Here is a 15,090-nt window from a genome sequence, read left to right as displayed (position 1 = left end):
AAACAACCTGCCCAGAAATAGTCTTTCTGCAGTCAAACTGCCTGCCAGTTCCTGGAGAGCCTCCTCTGCCCAACGAGGAAACAATTCATTATGGATGAGTTATAACTAATGAAATCGTCCCTGCGGTGCAGTCAATACCCTTCACATGCCTCAAATCCATTTCCTGCTCTGGCAAGGACACAGCCACAGCTCATCAGCCCAGGCACGCAGGAATGTGCCCTGCAGCAGCTCAGACCCACAGCATCCCACACCCTGCAGTGTGCCCTGCCCATGGCGCTGCCAGACCCACGGCATCCACAGGGCTCCTGCACCCTCCATGCCACTGTGTCCCCGTCCCAGAGCATTTACTGCCCCAGCACCGTGCTCCCAGAGCATCCCCTGCCCCAGCACCGCGCTCCCAGAGCATCCCCTGCCCCGGCACCGTGCTCCCAGGGCATCCCCTGCCCCAGCACCGTGCTCCCAGAGCATTCACTGCCCCAGCACTGTGCTCCCAGAGCATCCCCTGCCCCAGCACCATGATCCCAGAGCATTCACTGCCTGTGGCATCCTCTGAGGAGATCAAGGTCTTCTCTAGGGAACAGGTCCCTGAAGGAGATGGGAGATTAGGAAACAGCTTTGGGGTGAGAAAGTTTTGCTGGTGAAGGACAGAAAACATTGGAGCCCCGCCGTGTCCTTTCAGCTGCGGAACCCCTCGGATAAGTTCATCTACGCCACGGTGAAGCAGAGCTCTGTGGACATCTACTTCCGACGGCAGGTGGAGCTGAGCACCATGTACCGGCACATGGAGAAGCACAACTACGAGAGCGCTGCCGAGGCCATCCAGGCAGTGAGGGACAAGTGAGTGGGGCCAGACCCTGCCAGGCCACGCTGGGAGGGCCTCCGGGAGCTCGGCTGGGTGGAGCAAGCAGGGCAAAGCTGGAGGGAGCTGCGGCCAAAGCGTGGCTTGATGGGAACCTCCCAGCTGGGGCTGGGTGGGATCTGCCCCATCCCAGTGCTTCCCAGGGCGCTGCCGAGGCCATCCAGGCAGTGAGGGACAAGTGAGTGGGGCCAGACCCTGCCAGGCCACGCTGGGAGGGCCTCCGGGAGCTCGGCTGGGTGGAGCAAGCAGGGCAAAGCTGGAGGGAGCTGCGGCCAAAGCGTGGCTTGATGGGAACCTCCCAGCTGGGGCTGGGTGGGATCTGCCCCATCCCAGTGCGTCCCAGGGCTCGGTGGGGAGCACAAGCTCTGCGTGGGGGTGGCACAGTGCGAGCCCTGGCCATGGCCTCCCTTTGGGGCCTCTTTTCTTCCTTCAGTGCAAGGCTGGGTGGCTTCAGTGTTTAAGTTCGGGCTGGGAGCACCCTTGCTGCTCCCACAGAGGCTGCAGACCAGCTGGGCTGCCCAGCCTGACCCCTCCATCCTCCTGTGTGTCCAGCAAGCTCCACGCCTTCATCTGGGACTCGGCGGTGCTGGAGTTCGAGGCCTCCCAGAAGTGTGACCTGGTGACCACGGGGGAGCTCTTCTTCCGCTCCGGCTTCGGGATCGGCATGCGCAAGGACAGCCCCTGGAAGCAGAACGTCTCCCTGGCCATCCTCAAGTCTGTACACGGCTCTTGCCTCCAATGCTGCTCGTGCCAGGCACTGCCAGCCTCCCTCCAGACCTCTGCAGGGACAGGGCCATGCGGGCTGCCCTTCCATCCTGACAGGGACACTGAGTGGCTGGGCTGGGCACCCACAGCCCCAGCTCCGGCTCGCAGGGCTGGGGAAGAGCAGGGAGCTGGAGGGAGGCAGAGCAGGGCAGGGAGCAGAGTCAGGGCCAGCCAGGGCTGTAGGCAATGCAGGTAGAGAGCAGCAGGGCTGTGTGAGTAGGGTGTGGGTGCTGCCATGGCCCGCTCCTCCCTCAGGGCTCAGCCTGTCCCACAGCACTGCACTGCCCTGGCCTGGTCATGCAGGGCTCTTTTCTTTCAACTCTGGCTACTCCTGTTACACAGGGACATGTCTGAGTCCAAGGCTTTTACAGCAGCACTAACCTGCAGTGTGGGGTGTCACAGTCAGCCTGATATTGTGGGTGAAAAGGGATTTCCTTGTATGGCTTTGGCAATGCCACACTCATTGCAGACAGAGAAATGTCATGGTGGAGAAACAGGCAGCAGGGAAGGAGCAAGTGAAGGGAGGGAGTCCTGGGAGATTCATTTTAGGAGAGACAGGGTCAGGAGCCATGAGGGTCCTGCCCAAGATGCAGAGGTGAAAGGCCTGAGGGAGAATGGTCAGGATGTGGAAGATGGGCAAGACCCAGGGAGCCATGGTCCCTGTCTGTGGGATGATCTTAACATGGTGAGGGGCAGCAGCAGGACAGATGGGACTTGGGACCAGCACGTGAGAAGCCTGAAGAGTCCACAGGAATCCTCAGTATCCTCCTGGGAGAGGGTGGGGAAGCCCAGGGCTACAGATGGCCCAGGAAAGTGGGGGGGGTGTACCAGGAACAAGAGGGAGGAAAGTGCAGGGAGCCTGTGGTGGGATGTGTGCTCTGTGCCCACTCCATCCCCACGAGCTGTTCAGGCAGGTACTGCAAGGACATGGCTTGTGTCCTCCCAGGCTGTGACACCAAGCTGTGACACTGAGCTGCTGGGGTGTCCCAGCCCTCACTGTGCACTGCAGGGAGCAGTGCCCTGGCCTAGAGGGTGCTGGGGGTCACCAGAAAGAACTGGGGTCCATCATTGCCTGGGCTCCAAGTGGCCCTGGCAGGCAGAGGAACCGTGCAGGAGGGAACTGGTAGATGTGGTTCATGACCACTCCCTACAGCCTTCTCCAGGAGCTCTTGAGCACTGACAGCTCCATCCTTCCTTGGGAGCACACCCTCCCCATGGCTTACATGTGGCTCTTTTGGCAGCAGGCACTGGCCCAGAGCTGCTGCAGGGGCAGTGGGGAGCTGTGGGTGCCCACACAGTGCCCATGCAGTGCTGGCAGCCCCTGCAGACAGCCCACACACACCTGTGCAAAGGTGCACACACACACAGACACACTCAGCACATCCCTGCTTCCTGTGCTAGGAGGTGCAGGCAAGCCCAGAGCCCTAGGATGGAGGGCACGAAGGCACAGAGTGTGTGCCCCAGCTGCCTGTGGCTGGTCCCCAGTGACTGCCCTGTCCTGTCTCCTTGTGCTTGCAGGTCTCACGAGAACGGCTTCATGGAGGATTTGGACAAGACTTGGGTGAGGTATCAAGAGTGTGATTCCCGTAGCAATGCCCCAGCAACACTCACCTTTGAAAATATGGCAGGTTTGTTCTGCAAACCTCTTTCTCCCCCTTTGCTGGGTAGCCTGCTTTTGCTCAAGACATCCTCCCCAGGGCTCTCCTCCCAGGCCAAATCTCTGCTCCTTCTGGATTTGTGCTTTCCTAGTGCCGGGAGGCTGCTGAGGTGGGCTCCATTCCCACCTTGCTCAGAGCAGTTCCACAAAGCTTCCCCCACCTTCCCTGGGTGCCCTTCTTGCCAGTGGGGCTGTGGTGTGAGCGTGGCTCCCCTCCCTCTGCCCTGGCCAAACTGTGGCTGTCACAGTGCCATCAGGGCTGGCAGCAATGCAGAGAGGGGAACAGCACCTCGGGGGAGGCAAGTGAGAGCCCTGCTGCAGGAGGGGCTGGAGGCCAGGGGCAGCCCCCAGTCCTGAGGAGCCCTGGGCAGGGCCCAGAACAAGGATAATTGATAGAGAGGGGTTTTCATCTTGCAAAGACTGTGAGAACCCTGAGACATGCTCTCCCTTTGCACTGAGGTGGTGCTGCTGGTCCTACAGCCAGACAATGCAGTGATGAGGGCTGAGGGGTGTGGGATGGGACCCCATCTGCACCAACACTGCTGGCCAGTTACAGGCAATGGAGAAAAGGGGTATTTTGCTCCATCTTTGCAGACACCACTCCAGAAATGTCAGCCCCAAGGGTTGCAGGCATCCAAGGACAGCACAGAGCTCTGTGCATGGCTGTGCCTCCTGATGAGCACCAGGGCTGGGTTCTGGTGCAAATGGCCCCACAGTCCTGGGGATGGGGTGTGCCCTGGGGCTTGCCGTGCCTGTTCCCAGCAGTGCTGCAGCTCAGTGCCCTGTGCCCCCCCAGAGCTGGCACTGACACCCCTCAGGTGCCCAGGCCGTGTTCCCCTCCCGGCCCTCCAGGACTGGGGGGGATGGTGGGGGGAGCTCGGGGTGGCAGATGCTCCCATTGCTGAGCATGATGCAGAAGAAATGAGGGGTGGTGTTGCAATTCCACTGCCCCCTGTAACTTTCCTGCTTATTTCAGGTGTGTTTATGCTGGTGGCTGGAGGTATTGTTGCCGGGATATTTTTAATATTCATAGAGATAGCTTACAAAAGGCATAAGGACGCGCGGAGGAAGCAGATGCAGCTGGCGTTTGCGGCCGTTAATGTGTGGAGGAAAAACCTGCAGGTAGGACAAACCGTTTTTAGAGCAAATCTCCACCAGGTGCGTTTTCCATTCCTTCACCAAATCAGTGAATGCAGAGTTGTGGATTAGCATGGGGCCCTCTGTCCCCCACCCCACCCCCGTAGCTCCAGCTGGGTTAATTGGTGCCTGTTAAGCTGTAGGGTAGTGTCCCTGTGTCCCTGCCTTTTCCCCAGGAGCTGCCCCTGCCCGATGCTGTCTCTCCCAGCAAAGCTCCAACCAGGCAGAGGCCTGGCCCAAACACCCCCAGTGGAGCTCGGAGTGGGGACTTTGCTCTGCTGGGGACCACGTGCCAGAGGCACACCTTGCCCTGGCTGAGCAGGCAGTGCCAGCATGGCTCCTTGCAGGTTCTGCCCGCGCTCAGCAGCAGATGGGAAGGTCAGCCTGCTGCCCCTGACCATCCCTGCCCGGTGCTCAGGTAGAGGAATGCTCCAGGGATAGTTTCCATCACCTCCCCTTCCCTGCCTGCTCTGCAGCAGCGTGGTAGCCCTTGCCATACCCAGGACCAACTCCAAAAAGAGGTGGTGCGTGCTCTTGTCCTTTGGAGACAAGGACATCTCCCCACACAGGAGCCAGCAGCGCCAGTCCCTGTCAGTGCCAAGCCTCCCTTGGTCTCCTTTTATGGGGCTGTTGCTCTCCCAGGCTTCTCCTGCTGCTGGGACATCTCTGTGCTGCTCAGACAGGGAAGCCCAAGAGGGTCAGAGGTGCCTGGCAGTGACACTGAGCCGTGGGCACATCTGTGGGCCACCAGCCTCACAATTCCCTTCCCCTGCTGCTTTTGGGGCTGAGCCCCACAGTGCCCCTGACCCCAGTGTAGGGCAGCTGGAGGCTCTGTCTGAGTTGCCCGGGCTGTTTTTCCCTTGGGGAAGCGCAGCGGCGTTCACAGAACGAGAGCTCCTTTAGGTGGCTAAAGGACAGTGCCGCTCGCAGCAGAGCCAGCCAGGCAAAGAGAGAGGAGGAGGCTCGGGGAGCCCCGAGGAGCCCGGCGGGGCCCCGGGGAGCAGCGCTGGCTGGGGCTGCGGGGGGGGCTGCCCGAGAGCAGCGAGGGGAGCACGAGGCGGGGCTGCTGCATCCTGAGAGCTCGCTGGGTTCAGTTCACCGGAAAGAGTCTCGGAAAAGCCATTTCTCAATTTTTTTTCTCCTTTTTTTCCTTTTTTTTCCTTTGCTTCCAAAAAGCAGCAGCACCGAGGGGGTTAAGGCTGCTGGGACAGAGCACACTAGTCGCACTGCCATTTTTCACTTGCCAACCTTCTAGAAAATACTGCACTGGGTCCTTGGGCAGAGTCTGTGGGACTGTGAGCAAAGCATGCTGCCCTGTGGGGGTAAACAGCCTCATGGTAAAGAGCCGTTTGACATTGTAAGACTTTTCCACAGGAGGAAACGTCAGAGCACTAGTATCTGGTACATTGCTAGAAGGTAGGCAAGTGGAAAGATTTATTTGTTAAAACAAACAAACAAAAATAATGGTTTTTGGGATCACAGTTTTGCCATGGCTATTTCCTGAGATGCCATGGAAGAAAAAGACATTTCATTCCATTCATCTTGCTTTCCTTTCCGTTTGTGCATGTCCGCAAAAGAGAGAACTGAGAAGGAGGAGCAAATGTATCCCCGAGCATGCTCTACGCACCAGCGGGATACATTTTGGTTACCCCCGTGCGGTAGCAGAGCCAGACCTGGTCACTCCGTCCCCCGTCGGAAAGGTCACACTGCCTGCGCCAACCAGGTCCGACTCGCTAACTCCAACGCCTACATTTTTCAGTTCTGTTTCTCTTTGAGTTCATCCTGACCCGACGACATCATGGCACTAACGCTTTGCTTCCTCCCTTTCTTTTCCTTTGTATTTTTTTTTTACTTTTCTTTTTCTTCCAGTTTCCTTTTTGTTTTTTAGCCTGTTTTACTTTGGAAAACAAACCAAACCACCACCAACAACCACGTTCGGCTTTGCACAACTGCATCATTTGAATTTTTGAACACATTTTTTTTACAGAATATTCATACAATGACTTCTCTTTCAATGCAGTCCTCTCTCTCTCTTGTGGCACTAGGATTCAGCCTCAGAAAAGGCCCTGAGCACTTTTTTTTTTAGTGGTAGGTGCAGCATCTCACGTCTCGGTCCAGCCAGGCTAGCGGTGGAAGCGAGGGGCAGGGCGCCAGGCAGAGCATCCCCAGGAAGTGAGGTCAGCTGTGCCGGCCTGGCTGCAGACACCAGGAGAGCAGGGCTGCCTCCCAGAGGGGTTCCCAGCGCTCCAGATGCGAGGCCGGCCCCCCGTAGCTGTAGCAGTGTGGTGGCTGTGCTGTAGCCCTGGCTCACGGAGGCCCTTGGAGGACTGGGAGTGGCAGAACACCTCCAGTAGCTTTCTCACCTAAATGAAGGCCATGACATGGGGCAGTATTCAAATAGATTTAGAGTTTCCAACAACACACTAGAGATCTAATTACTTATACATATTCATTTTAGGATAGAAAAAGTGGTAGAGCAGAACCTGACCCTAAAAAGAAAGCCACTTTTAGGTCCATCACCTCCACCCTGGCCTCCAGCTTCAAGAGACGTAGGTCCTCCAAGGATACGGTAAGAGGAAGAAGAACAATTCTGCCCTCTCTCTTTCTCTCTCTTTCTCTCTTCTGCCATCCCATCGACTGCCACACACCCATCCCGAAGCTGCCAGTGTACATGCATAGCTCATGTTCGTCACCAGTCAGTCAGTCAGTCAGTGAGTCAGTCATCCCGTGTACCTGAAAGGATGCTGGGATCCTGGAGGGCAGGCAGGAGGTGGCTTGGAGTCCTGTGATGAGTTGGGAGATGCAACCGAGTTTTTGTTTTGTTTTTTTGTTTTCTTTTTGCCTGGATGATTTCTGATGTTCCTCTCTGTGCTTCGCTCACCTTACCGGTGCTGACCTCTTGAAACTGATGACATTTTTTCTTTTTCTTTTTCTTTTTTTTTTCTGTTCCTAAGTGTTCCTGTACCTGTTTGTCATTGTATGCCTAAAAACAATCACCCCGATTTAATTTGGGCACCGTGTCACCTCACCAAGAGCCATGCGTGTCACACTCTCTACATGTGATTTTTGTTTGTGACAATTAGCATTCGGAATAGTCCTCGCACAGGAGTGACAGCTGTCTCTGGTTATCATCAGCAGTAATGCAGCTCTAGAAAAGAGATGAAAAGGCTCCAAAGAGGAGGTTGTTAAAGACCCAGCCTTGGTTCAAACTTGTGTTTTCCGCTGCTCTCACATAACCAGAGAAAATTTCCAAATTGCTGCCTCTAAAGCCAGCTGTTTCCAAATGTGCAAATGTGTCTGCTCGTGCTGGAGCTTCAGACACTTCAGCGTCAGGTTGGGCTGTTGGTCTGTCGGACTGAGCCGTGTCCCTCTGCATGTCGCCGTCTGTTGTATGACACTCTGCACTGTGGCTACTCTGTTGTCTCGTGTGGCAGCGCCCGCTGCGTTTTGCTGCCCCACCTCCTGGCGCGCTGGGCTTGCCAAGATCCCCTCCCCGGGGCGACCGGCGGCTTTGTGCCGGGCTTGCCCAGAGCAGGTCCCCACCAGGCTGCCCGAGGCGCAGCGGGGAGGGGGGGACGTTGGCAGGGCGGGGAGATGTGGCCCCGTGGCGGGGTGCCCGTCCCCAGCCGCCTTGGGCGCCTCGGGGACAGCATGTGGTATCGCAGGGGGTCTCGGGGCCACGGCTGTGTATGAGAAATGGAGGAGGCTGCCCTTGACACCAGCGCAGGCTCCATACCAAGAAGCTCCTGGAGCACCCCTGGAACGCGGCCCTGGGGACAGCTGAGCCCTTGGCCGGGCTCGACTGCCACCATCTCACACAAAGTGCTCCTCTCACTGTCACCTCGAATCCTGGAAGTCATGGGGGAAACACCCACACTCTTCCCACTCATCATCTGTACCCCCAGGGAAGATGGGTATCCCTGTCATCTCCTGTGCTGCTTCTGTGCTCCCTGGGTGGCACCTTGTCCCAGGAATGCTCCCATGTCTGGGGTCCCCTCTCCCCACTGCTGCACCCCCGAGCAGCTCTGCAGGGAGGTCACAGGGTGTGTCTTTGTGGCCTGAGCCATGACTGGGGCAGAGGAGACAGAGATGGGGTGGGTGGTGCAGGGGGTGGTGCAAGAGTGAGGAGGAGGAGGAGGGACAAGTAGAATGCAGAGAAAATAGAGAGGAGAAAAATTGTCAGAAAGATCTGCATGTGCTGAGTAGACCCCCATGTTCTGTTGTGTTTGAACTACTCCACAATTAGGAAACCAAGGACTCCTGCCCTGGGAGAGCAGCAACATGATGGTGCCCTGGGCCCCTGGGGGAACCAGTGCCACCGGTGAGCAGAAGGGATGGGGAGAACCCAGGAAAAATGGGGCAGCTGGTGTGTGGCACCCCTGGTAACCCCCACATTGCTCCTTCTTCAGGGAATCGTCCTGGTCCTGGTCCTGGTCCTGGTCCTGGTCCTGCTCCACAGTGTGGCATCCATCCTACACCAACCAGCCCACAGCCCTCTCTGCCCCCAATGCCCTGAGCTGAGCAGGCCCAGTGCCCACCTGCACCACAGGTCCCATGGATGGGCAATGGAGCTGTTCTCTCCCCTTCCTTGGGCTCCAGCACAACACAGGGCTCCCCATGTTTGGGTCCCAGTCATGCTCTTCTTGGTACATTGTTCATGGGCAAATTGTGGAGGGATATGACCCCCCCCATCCCAGAAGATGGTCCCAACTTTGGGGGCAGCTGCACAGTCAATTACTCCCCAGTGCTCTGAAGCCTGTCACAATGCTCTGCCTGCCATGGGGTGCCATGGACAGGGTCTCAGGACACGTTCCCCGGGGAAGTGGGCTAGCTGGGTCAAGAACAGGCCAATGGGGTGAACATCCAAGCCAACATGGCCAACTCTGAGGCTAGCAGCTATGGCTAGAGGTCCGTGGTGGAGCAAGCTTTGTGGTGATGTTGGGCAGACCTGCTGGTTGCTCTGCAGGGTGAGCAGCCAGGGGGAGCGGGGTGCTGCCACCAGCTCATGTCACAGCCTGTGCTCGGTGACCTCCACTTCCATGCAGCAGCCCTGGCTCAGAGACCCCAACGCCCTCCTGCTGGAAGGCCCCATGAGTCCGTAGCATGCTGGGGCACATTGCCTGGGGTCCTTGTAAAGACGAGAAAGCAGCGAGGTGCTCTCTTTCATGATGCTCAGCAGAGCTGCGGGCCCACACCAGGTCTTAGATGGGCAAGGCTGGAGAGCCCTTGGGGCTGGAAGGCCAGGCTGACCCCAGCCCCACGGGCTCTCCTGGCTAGCGAGCGAAAGACGCAGACCTGGCGGCCTTGCTTCTTTCCTTTCCGTTGTCGGGAGTTTTAAAAATGGATTCTGCTCTGCAGCCCTGCAGAATGGTCCCTCAGGAGTGCCAGAGAGACAGGCTGGCACCATGGAGCCAAGACAGCCCTGGGAAGCTTCCACCCCACTCTGAACGTCCTAGCGCCCACCATCACCCGAGCTGCACAGCCTCTCCGCGGCACATCATCCCCACCGCCCCAGGAGGAGATGCATGTGTTCCCCATAGGCAGCTCCTGCAACTCGAGTAGCACTGGCAGAGCTGACGTGTCCATCCATCGCAGCCACCCACGATACTGCAACCCCACAGACGCCATGTGAGACGCATAAACCACACAGACACCTCCGAGCCGGCACATTGCGTACAGACACGATCGAGGTGCACAGGTCCCTTAGCCCCCCGCATCGCCAGCCCCCGCAGAGCCACACTGCCAGCCCCAGCCCCCGTGACACAGCAGTGACACACGGCCCGCGGCACCGCCCCGCCCTGGGCATGGTGCCGGAGCTGGGCGACAACCGAGGGGCTTCCTGCAAAAGGTCACCTTTTCAGTGAAGGATCAGCTGTCCCAAAGCCAAACGCTTCTTGGCTGAGAAAGAGCCTAGTTTTTGGCCCAAAAGAACCAAAAGTAGGTCAAAGACAACTTTTTTTTTTTTTTCCTAAAGGGAAGTTGATATTTTCTACAGCAAGATCGCATTTAGCTGGAATCCTAATTTTTAATGGAAAAAATACCACAACAACAAACTAAAATTCTTCCAGAAAATCTTCCACCAGCCAGGGACTACCATATGAGCCCAGTTAGGTTGAAGTCATTTTTAAAGACATTAAGTTCTTGTCTATATTTTCTTCCTGGTTGTCATTTAAAGTTTTTGGTGCCTTCACTTCACTTCCATACCTTAACATGTTTGAGTCTCTTCTACGGTTAATATTGATTAATTTCTTGGCTTTATAATGTTTGGTTTGGGGATTATTGCACCATCCCTGTAACATAATTTAACTTAAATTACTGATATGTGCTTCTAGCATTAGTCCTACTTTAACATAGTTTTGATATGACCGTTTTCTTGCTTTTTTTTTCTTTTATTTTTTATTTTTATTTTAATTTTTATTATTAAAAATTGCATGCATGAACTTTACACACAAAAAAAAAGTAAATGAGAATGTTACCCTGTGATAACTCTGTGATTGGAGGAGATATGCTTTCAAATCAAAAGCCATGCTCTTGTATTTTAATTTTTCTGGCCAGATTGCCCATTTCGCTTGGTTGTTTTAGCGTTTCCCACCCCCAGAGCTGTGCAGAGAGGCCAGAAGGCCCCAGCCTGCCCTGCTACACCACCACAGCAGCCACATGCACACGTGCACTGAGGCACACGCACTCACACAGGCACAGTCCGCTTCTTCCACCCCCCTCACATCAGGCAGGATGTTTAACAAAGGACCTTTCTTCTACCCATTCATTTTTGTATCTCCAGTTCCTCCTTCTCCTCCACAAGTGAGTCACACCCTTTCCCAGTCACCTCTCCTCCCTGTCGGAGTCAAGCCCCATCCCACAAAGCACACACCTCCCGGCAGCTCTGCCATGGAACACTGCATTTAGCTGGAATCCAAATTTTTCATAAGGGGGTAGCTGCACCCGATTTTGGGAAAGAGGGGTGTTTTTTGGTGGGCTGCTGAATAGCCACAAAAAGCTCCCCCAGGGCAGCAGAGTAACATCAGGATGGCCCCGGCCACTCTCTGTGCCGACGGGTGATGGCCAAGATGTTGCCCCTTAGCAAGGCAAGACCACGGCCAGGAATTCCCAGAGGCTCCATTGGAATCTTAGCCAGTGCCCTAAGTGGCAGAGTGATCCCCTGAGAGGTGGCAGGTGATCCCCTGAGGCTCCCTGGGTGTCAGCGTGTCCCCGCTCGGCACCAGAGAGACGGGAGCGTGCTGGCTCCCAGCCCTGCCCCAGCTGCTCCCACCGAAGGGTCCCGGGAAGCACAAATCCGGGCTGGGCAGGGCAGCCCCGCGGAGCCCATGCAAGGTTCAGGGGTGGCAGGAGGCAGGATGTGCAGCACACAGGGTAGCCACAGTGCCAGAGCTGCCGGCAGCGCCGCGAAGGCCACGGCCACCATCGACCAAAGCAGGGCAGGTGAGATCCGTCACTGAGGAGCCCCCCTGGAGCCCCTCAAAACATCAGCCCTCCTGGCCAGGGTGGTGAAGGGGCTGGGAAAATGTCACTGGAGAGGATCTGTGCTGCAGTACATGAGACCCACAGAGACCCTTTCCTGCCCTGGCACTGGATTAGGACCCCAAAGAGCAGCGCAGGATGCTCCAGCCTACAGCAGGGCTGGACAGAGCTTCCAGGTCAGGGTTTGGAGCTTGGAGAGTGGAGCTGGAAGAAGAAGGGAGTTTGGAAGGAGGAAGGGAGGAAATAACTGCCCCGCTGTAAATTCCTGCCTGGGGAGGAAGGACGTTTTTTCTTGCCCATGGATGGGTATTGCTGCTCTGCCCCCGACTTGCTGCAGGGGAGGGCTCTCCCATGGCCTCTCCCATGCCAAGCCCCCCCCATCTGCAAGGAGCTCAGAACCCCAAATCCAGACCACATCCCCAACACAGGCCGTATTTTCACATTAGCAATCAATGCCACACTTTATCACAAACCAACCACACCACACATCTCACCTGCATGAAAGGATAGTCACAGCAGGGTCATTCAAGCAAGGAGGTGAAATGCCCTGGCCTCAAAGCACAGCTTGATCTGGCACCAGTGAGGTGCCAAAACCCAGCCAGACCCTCCAAACACAGGTTCAGGCGTGGGCTGGGCTGATGAGTCACAGGCTTTGTCTTGTAGCCCTCCCAGAGCAGAGAGGGCCTGGCTCAGCGGGTGACGTGGCAGCCACGCTCTGCACAAGCTGCACTGCGCTCCTGGGTGTCCCCTCTGCCCAGCTCCAGGGTGCTTGGAGAGCGTCTGCAACGACCTCTGCACAAGCATGGATGGCACTGGGAGGGGACCTCAGCCAGCAGCAGCTTTCAGGGCGTTGCTTCACCCCCAAGAGATATCCTGTAGGGACACATGGGATAGAAGTGGCAGCGGGGACAAGTGCCAGAACTGCCTAACACTCCTTTCTCTTTGTCTGTCTATTTGTGTGTTGCAGCAGTATCACCCCACCGACATCACCGGCCAGCTCAACCTCTCCGACCCCTCAGTCAGCACTGTGGTGTGACCTCCTCCCCGAGGGCCATCAGTCCTTGCCCAACCCAGTAGGAAGGCACAGCCAGGACTGCCTTTCAAAGGACACTGATGGGTTCTTCTGGGTGAGATGGGAGGAAAGCATCCTTCATCCATACACGGTGACTCCATTGTATATCTCCCTCCCTTCCTAGGCCTGCTGCCATGCTCGTGCTCCAGGAAGCACGGCAGAACCAGGACAAGGTTTGGACTTCACTGTACAGAGATAATTGCTTCCAAACAGTGCCACAATGATCAGAATTGCCACTGACTGGCTCCGTGCAAGGGGAAAGGACTGCAGAAGGCACACGGTGCCTGCTCTCCCACGGTAGCAGGGAAGAGCTGGTGCCAGACCACAAACACGTGCTTAACCTCACAGGCTGCAGCCTTCTGAGCACACACAGCCCCTCAGACGTGTGCTCCACCACCTGGAGGGCTCCACGGTCCTGCGCAGCTGGAGCAGCCAGCTTCTGGTGTGGCAGGTTGGGCACATGTTCCTGCTGTGCCGAGAGACCCTCCCGTCTGCCGCAGGGGCTGGAAGATGTGTGCTCTGCTCCTTGCAGGGGATGGACCCTCCTCCCTTCCCCCGCCTTGGTCCCGTGGCTGTGACTCGGTTCCCGTCCGTGGTCTGGCAGCAGCAGGAGAGCTCCCGCCCTGCAGCCCTCGCCCCTGAGCTACTCGCGGTACTCCGGAGCCCTGGAGTGCCGCCAGCCCAGACCCCAGCTCCCACCTCTCCTGCACAGAAACATCCCCAGGACCTGGCCACGGCCAGCATGTAGCACTCACACAGCAGCTCTCCTGGCCAGGAATTCTCCACGGGAAATGGCTCTGGATGGTTGCACTGACCTCTACCCCAGCTCCACACTGCCTCAGCACCAGCAATGCAAGGAGAGATGCTGCTGGCTGGTCCCGGCTCGCTGCGCTGCTGCAGCGGCCCCCCAGCCTGTGTGCACCGTCGGGGCACCTGCCTGACCCAGAGATGTGGAAAGCAGATCCCAGTTCGGGAGAAGGAACCGAACGGGCCGGGCTGACCCCGTCCCTCCCCGCAGGGTCCTCCCCTCGGGCCCACACGGCCACCCCGAGCATCCTCCCCGTGGGCAGCGGGGGGAGCAGCGCACGGGCAGCGTCTCCTGCCAGCACAAACACCCAGGTGCAGCGCGGTACCCACGGACTGCCCTCCCCCGGCCCCAGGCTGCCCCCGCGGGCAGCAGCCCCGCAGGCAGGATTTCACATGGCAGCTGAGGTCTGTGAGCATCGTCCCACCGACTGCTGTGGCTCCATCATGTTCATCTAGCTCCAGCTGAGAAATCGGACCCATCCTACTTTATACGTCAATGTTACATTAATACCAAGTTTTTGCAAGAGCTCAGTAAAGTCTAGACTGGATCATGAAGTGGTTTATTCCAGAGCTGTGTGCCTCTTTCTGTCTCTGACCTCTGGCAAAGCTGGCGGGGAGCCCTGTGGTGAATCAGAGCCCTGTGGCAGGGTCTGCAAACAGTGGAGGGACAGGAAGGGATGGAGAAACCAGGAGGGAGAAAGGCCAGGGGCTATAGAGGAGACTGGCAGGGAAAGGGCATGCCCATCCTGGGATACTCAGGTGACAGAGAGCCTGCACAGCCAGGCCCTGCAGCGAGGAGATGGGGACAGCATGGAGCTGTCCAAACACCAGCACCATGGCAGATGGCCCTGTCCCACCTCCATCCTGGGGAAAACTGTCCCCTGCCACTGTGGGCTCCATCTCCTGGGACCCAGCCTTTGGGAACAGGGGATGGACTGCAGGGATGAGGGCACTGGGGAAGTTCCCGCACCTCAGCCCATCCACAGGAAGGTCCATCAAGGGATCTCCAAAATAGGAAGGTCCCCCAGGCCTGAACTGAAGGAACATCACCCACCCACAGCATCCTCCCTTTGAGCTGAGACCTCCAGCCCAGCCTCCGTGGGGGCTGAGCCTCAGGATGGTCTGAGGGAAGGAGCAGGGGTCAGGTGGCTGTGCAGGATGACAAACAAGGTCCCACCTCCAAATGGGAAGCCCAGTCCTTCCTGGGAATAACTGAACCCTCTCTAGAGAGGGTCTGGGAGAGCTGGGATTGCTCCTGGGACAGGCAAGACGATGATCCTGGCAGAGGTCCTGCAGCCCTCCCAGGGGCAGGGC

At 57.4% G+C, this 15,090-nt stretch overlaps 1 protein-coding gene across 1 annotated transcript in view; it reads left to right on the top strand.

Annotated features, from left to right (window-relative positions):
- The window catches only part of GRIN1 (glutamate ionotropic receptor NMDA type subunit 1), a 34,526-nt gene extending 20,629 nt beyond the window's left edge, over positions 1-13,897 (top strand). Inside the window, exons 15-20 of the mRNA XM_031059227.1 lie at positions 680-837; positions 1,412-1,573; positions 3,143-3,252; positions 4,258-4,403; positions 6,877-6,987; positions 12,865-13,897. Coding sequence (XP_030915087.1) covers positions 680-837; positions 1,412-1,573; positions 3,143-3,252; positions 4,258-4,403; positions 6,877-6,987; positions 12,865-12,933 — 756 coding nt within the window. The 3' untranslated portion in view covers positions 12,934-13,897. The remainder of the gene's footprint in view (positions 1-679; positions 838-1,411; positions 1,574-3,142; positions 3,253-4,257; positions 4,404-6,876; positions 6,988-12,864) is intronic.
- The last annotated feature ends 1,193 nt before the right edge of the window (positions 13,898-15,090 follow it).

Source organism: Geospiza fortis, unplaced genomic scaffold, assembly GCF_000277835.1.
Source record: "Geospiza fortis unplaced genomic scaffold, GeoFor_1.0 scaffold85, whole genome shotgun sequence".
Classification (NCBI taxonomy): Eukaryota; Metazoa; Chordata; class Aves; order Passeriformes; family Thraupidae; genus Geospiza; species Geospiza fortis.
Note: the sequence above shows the minus strand (reverse complement) of the source record. Positions and strands in the feature narration are given on the sequence as shown.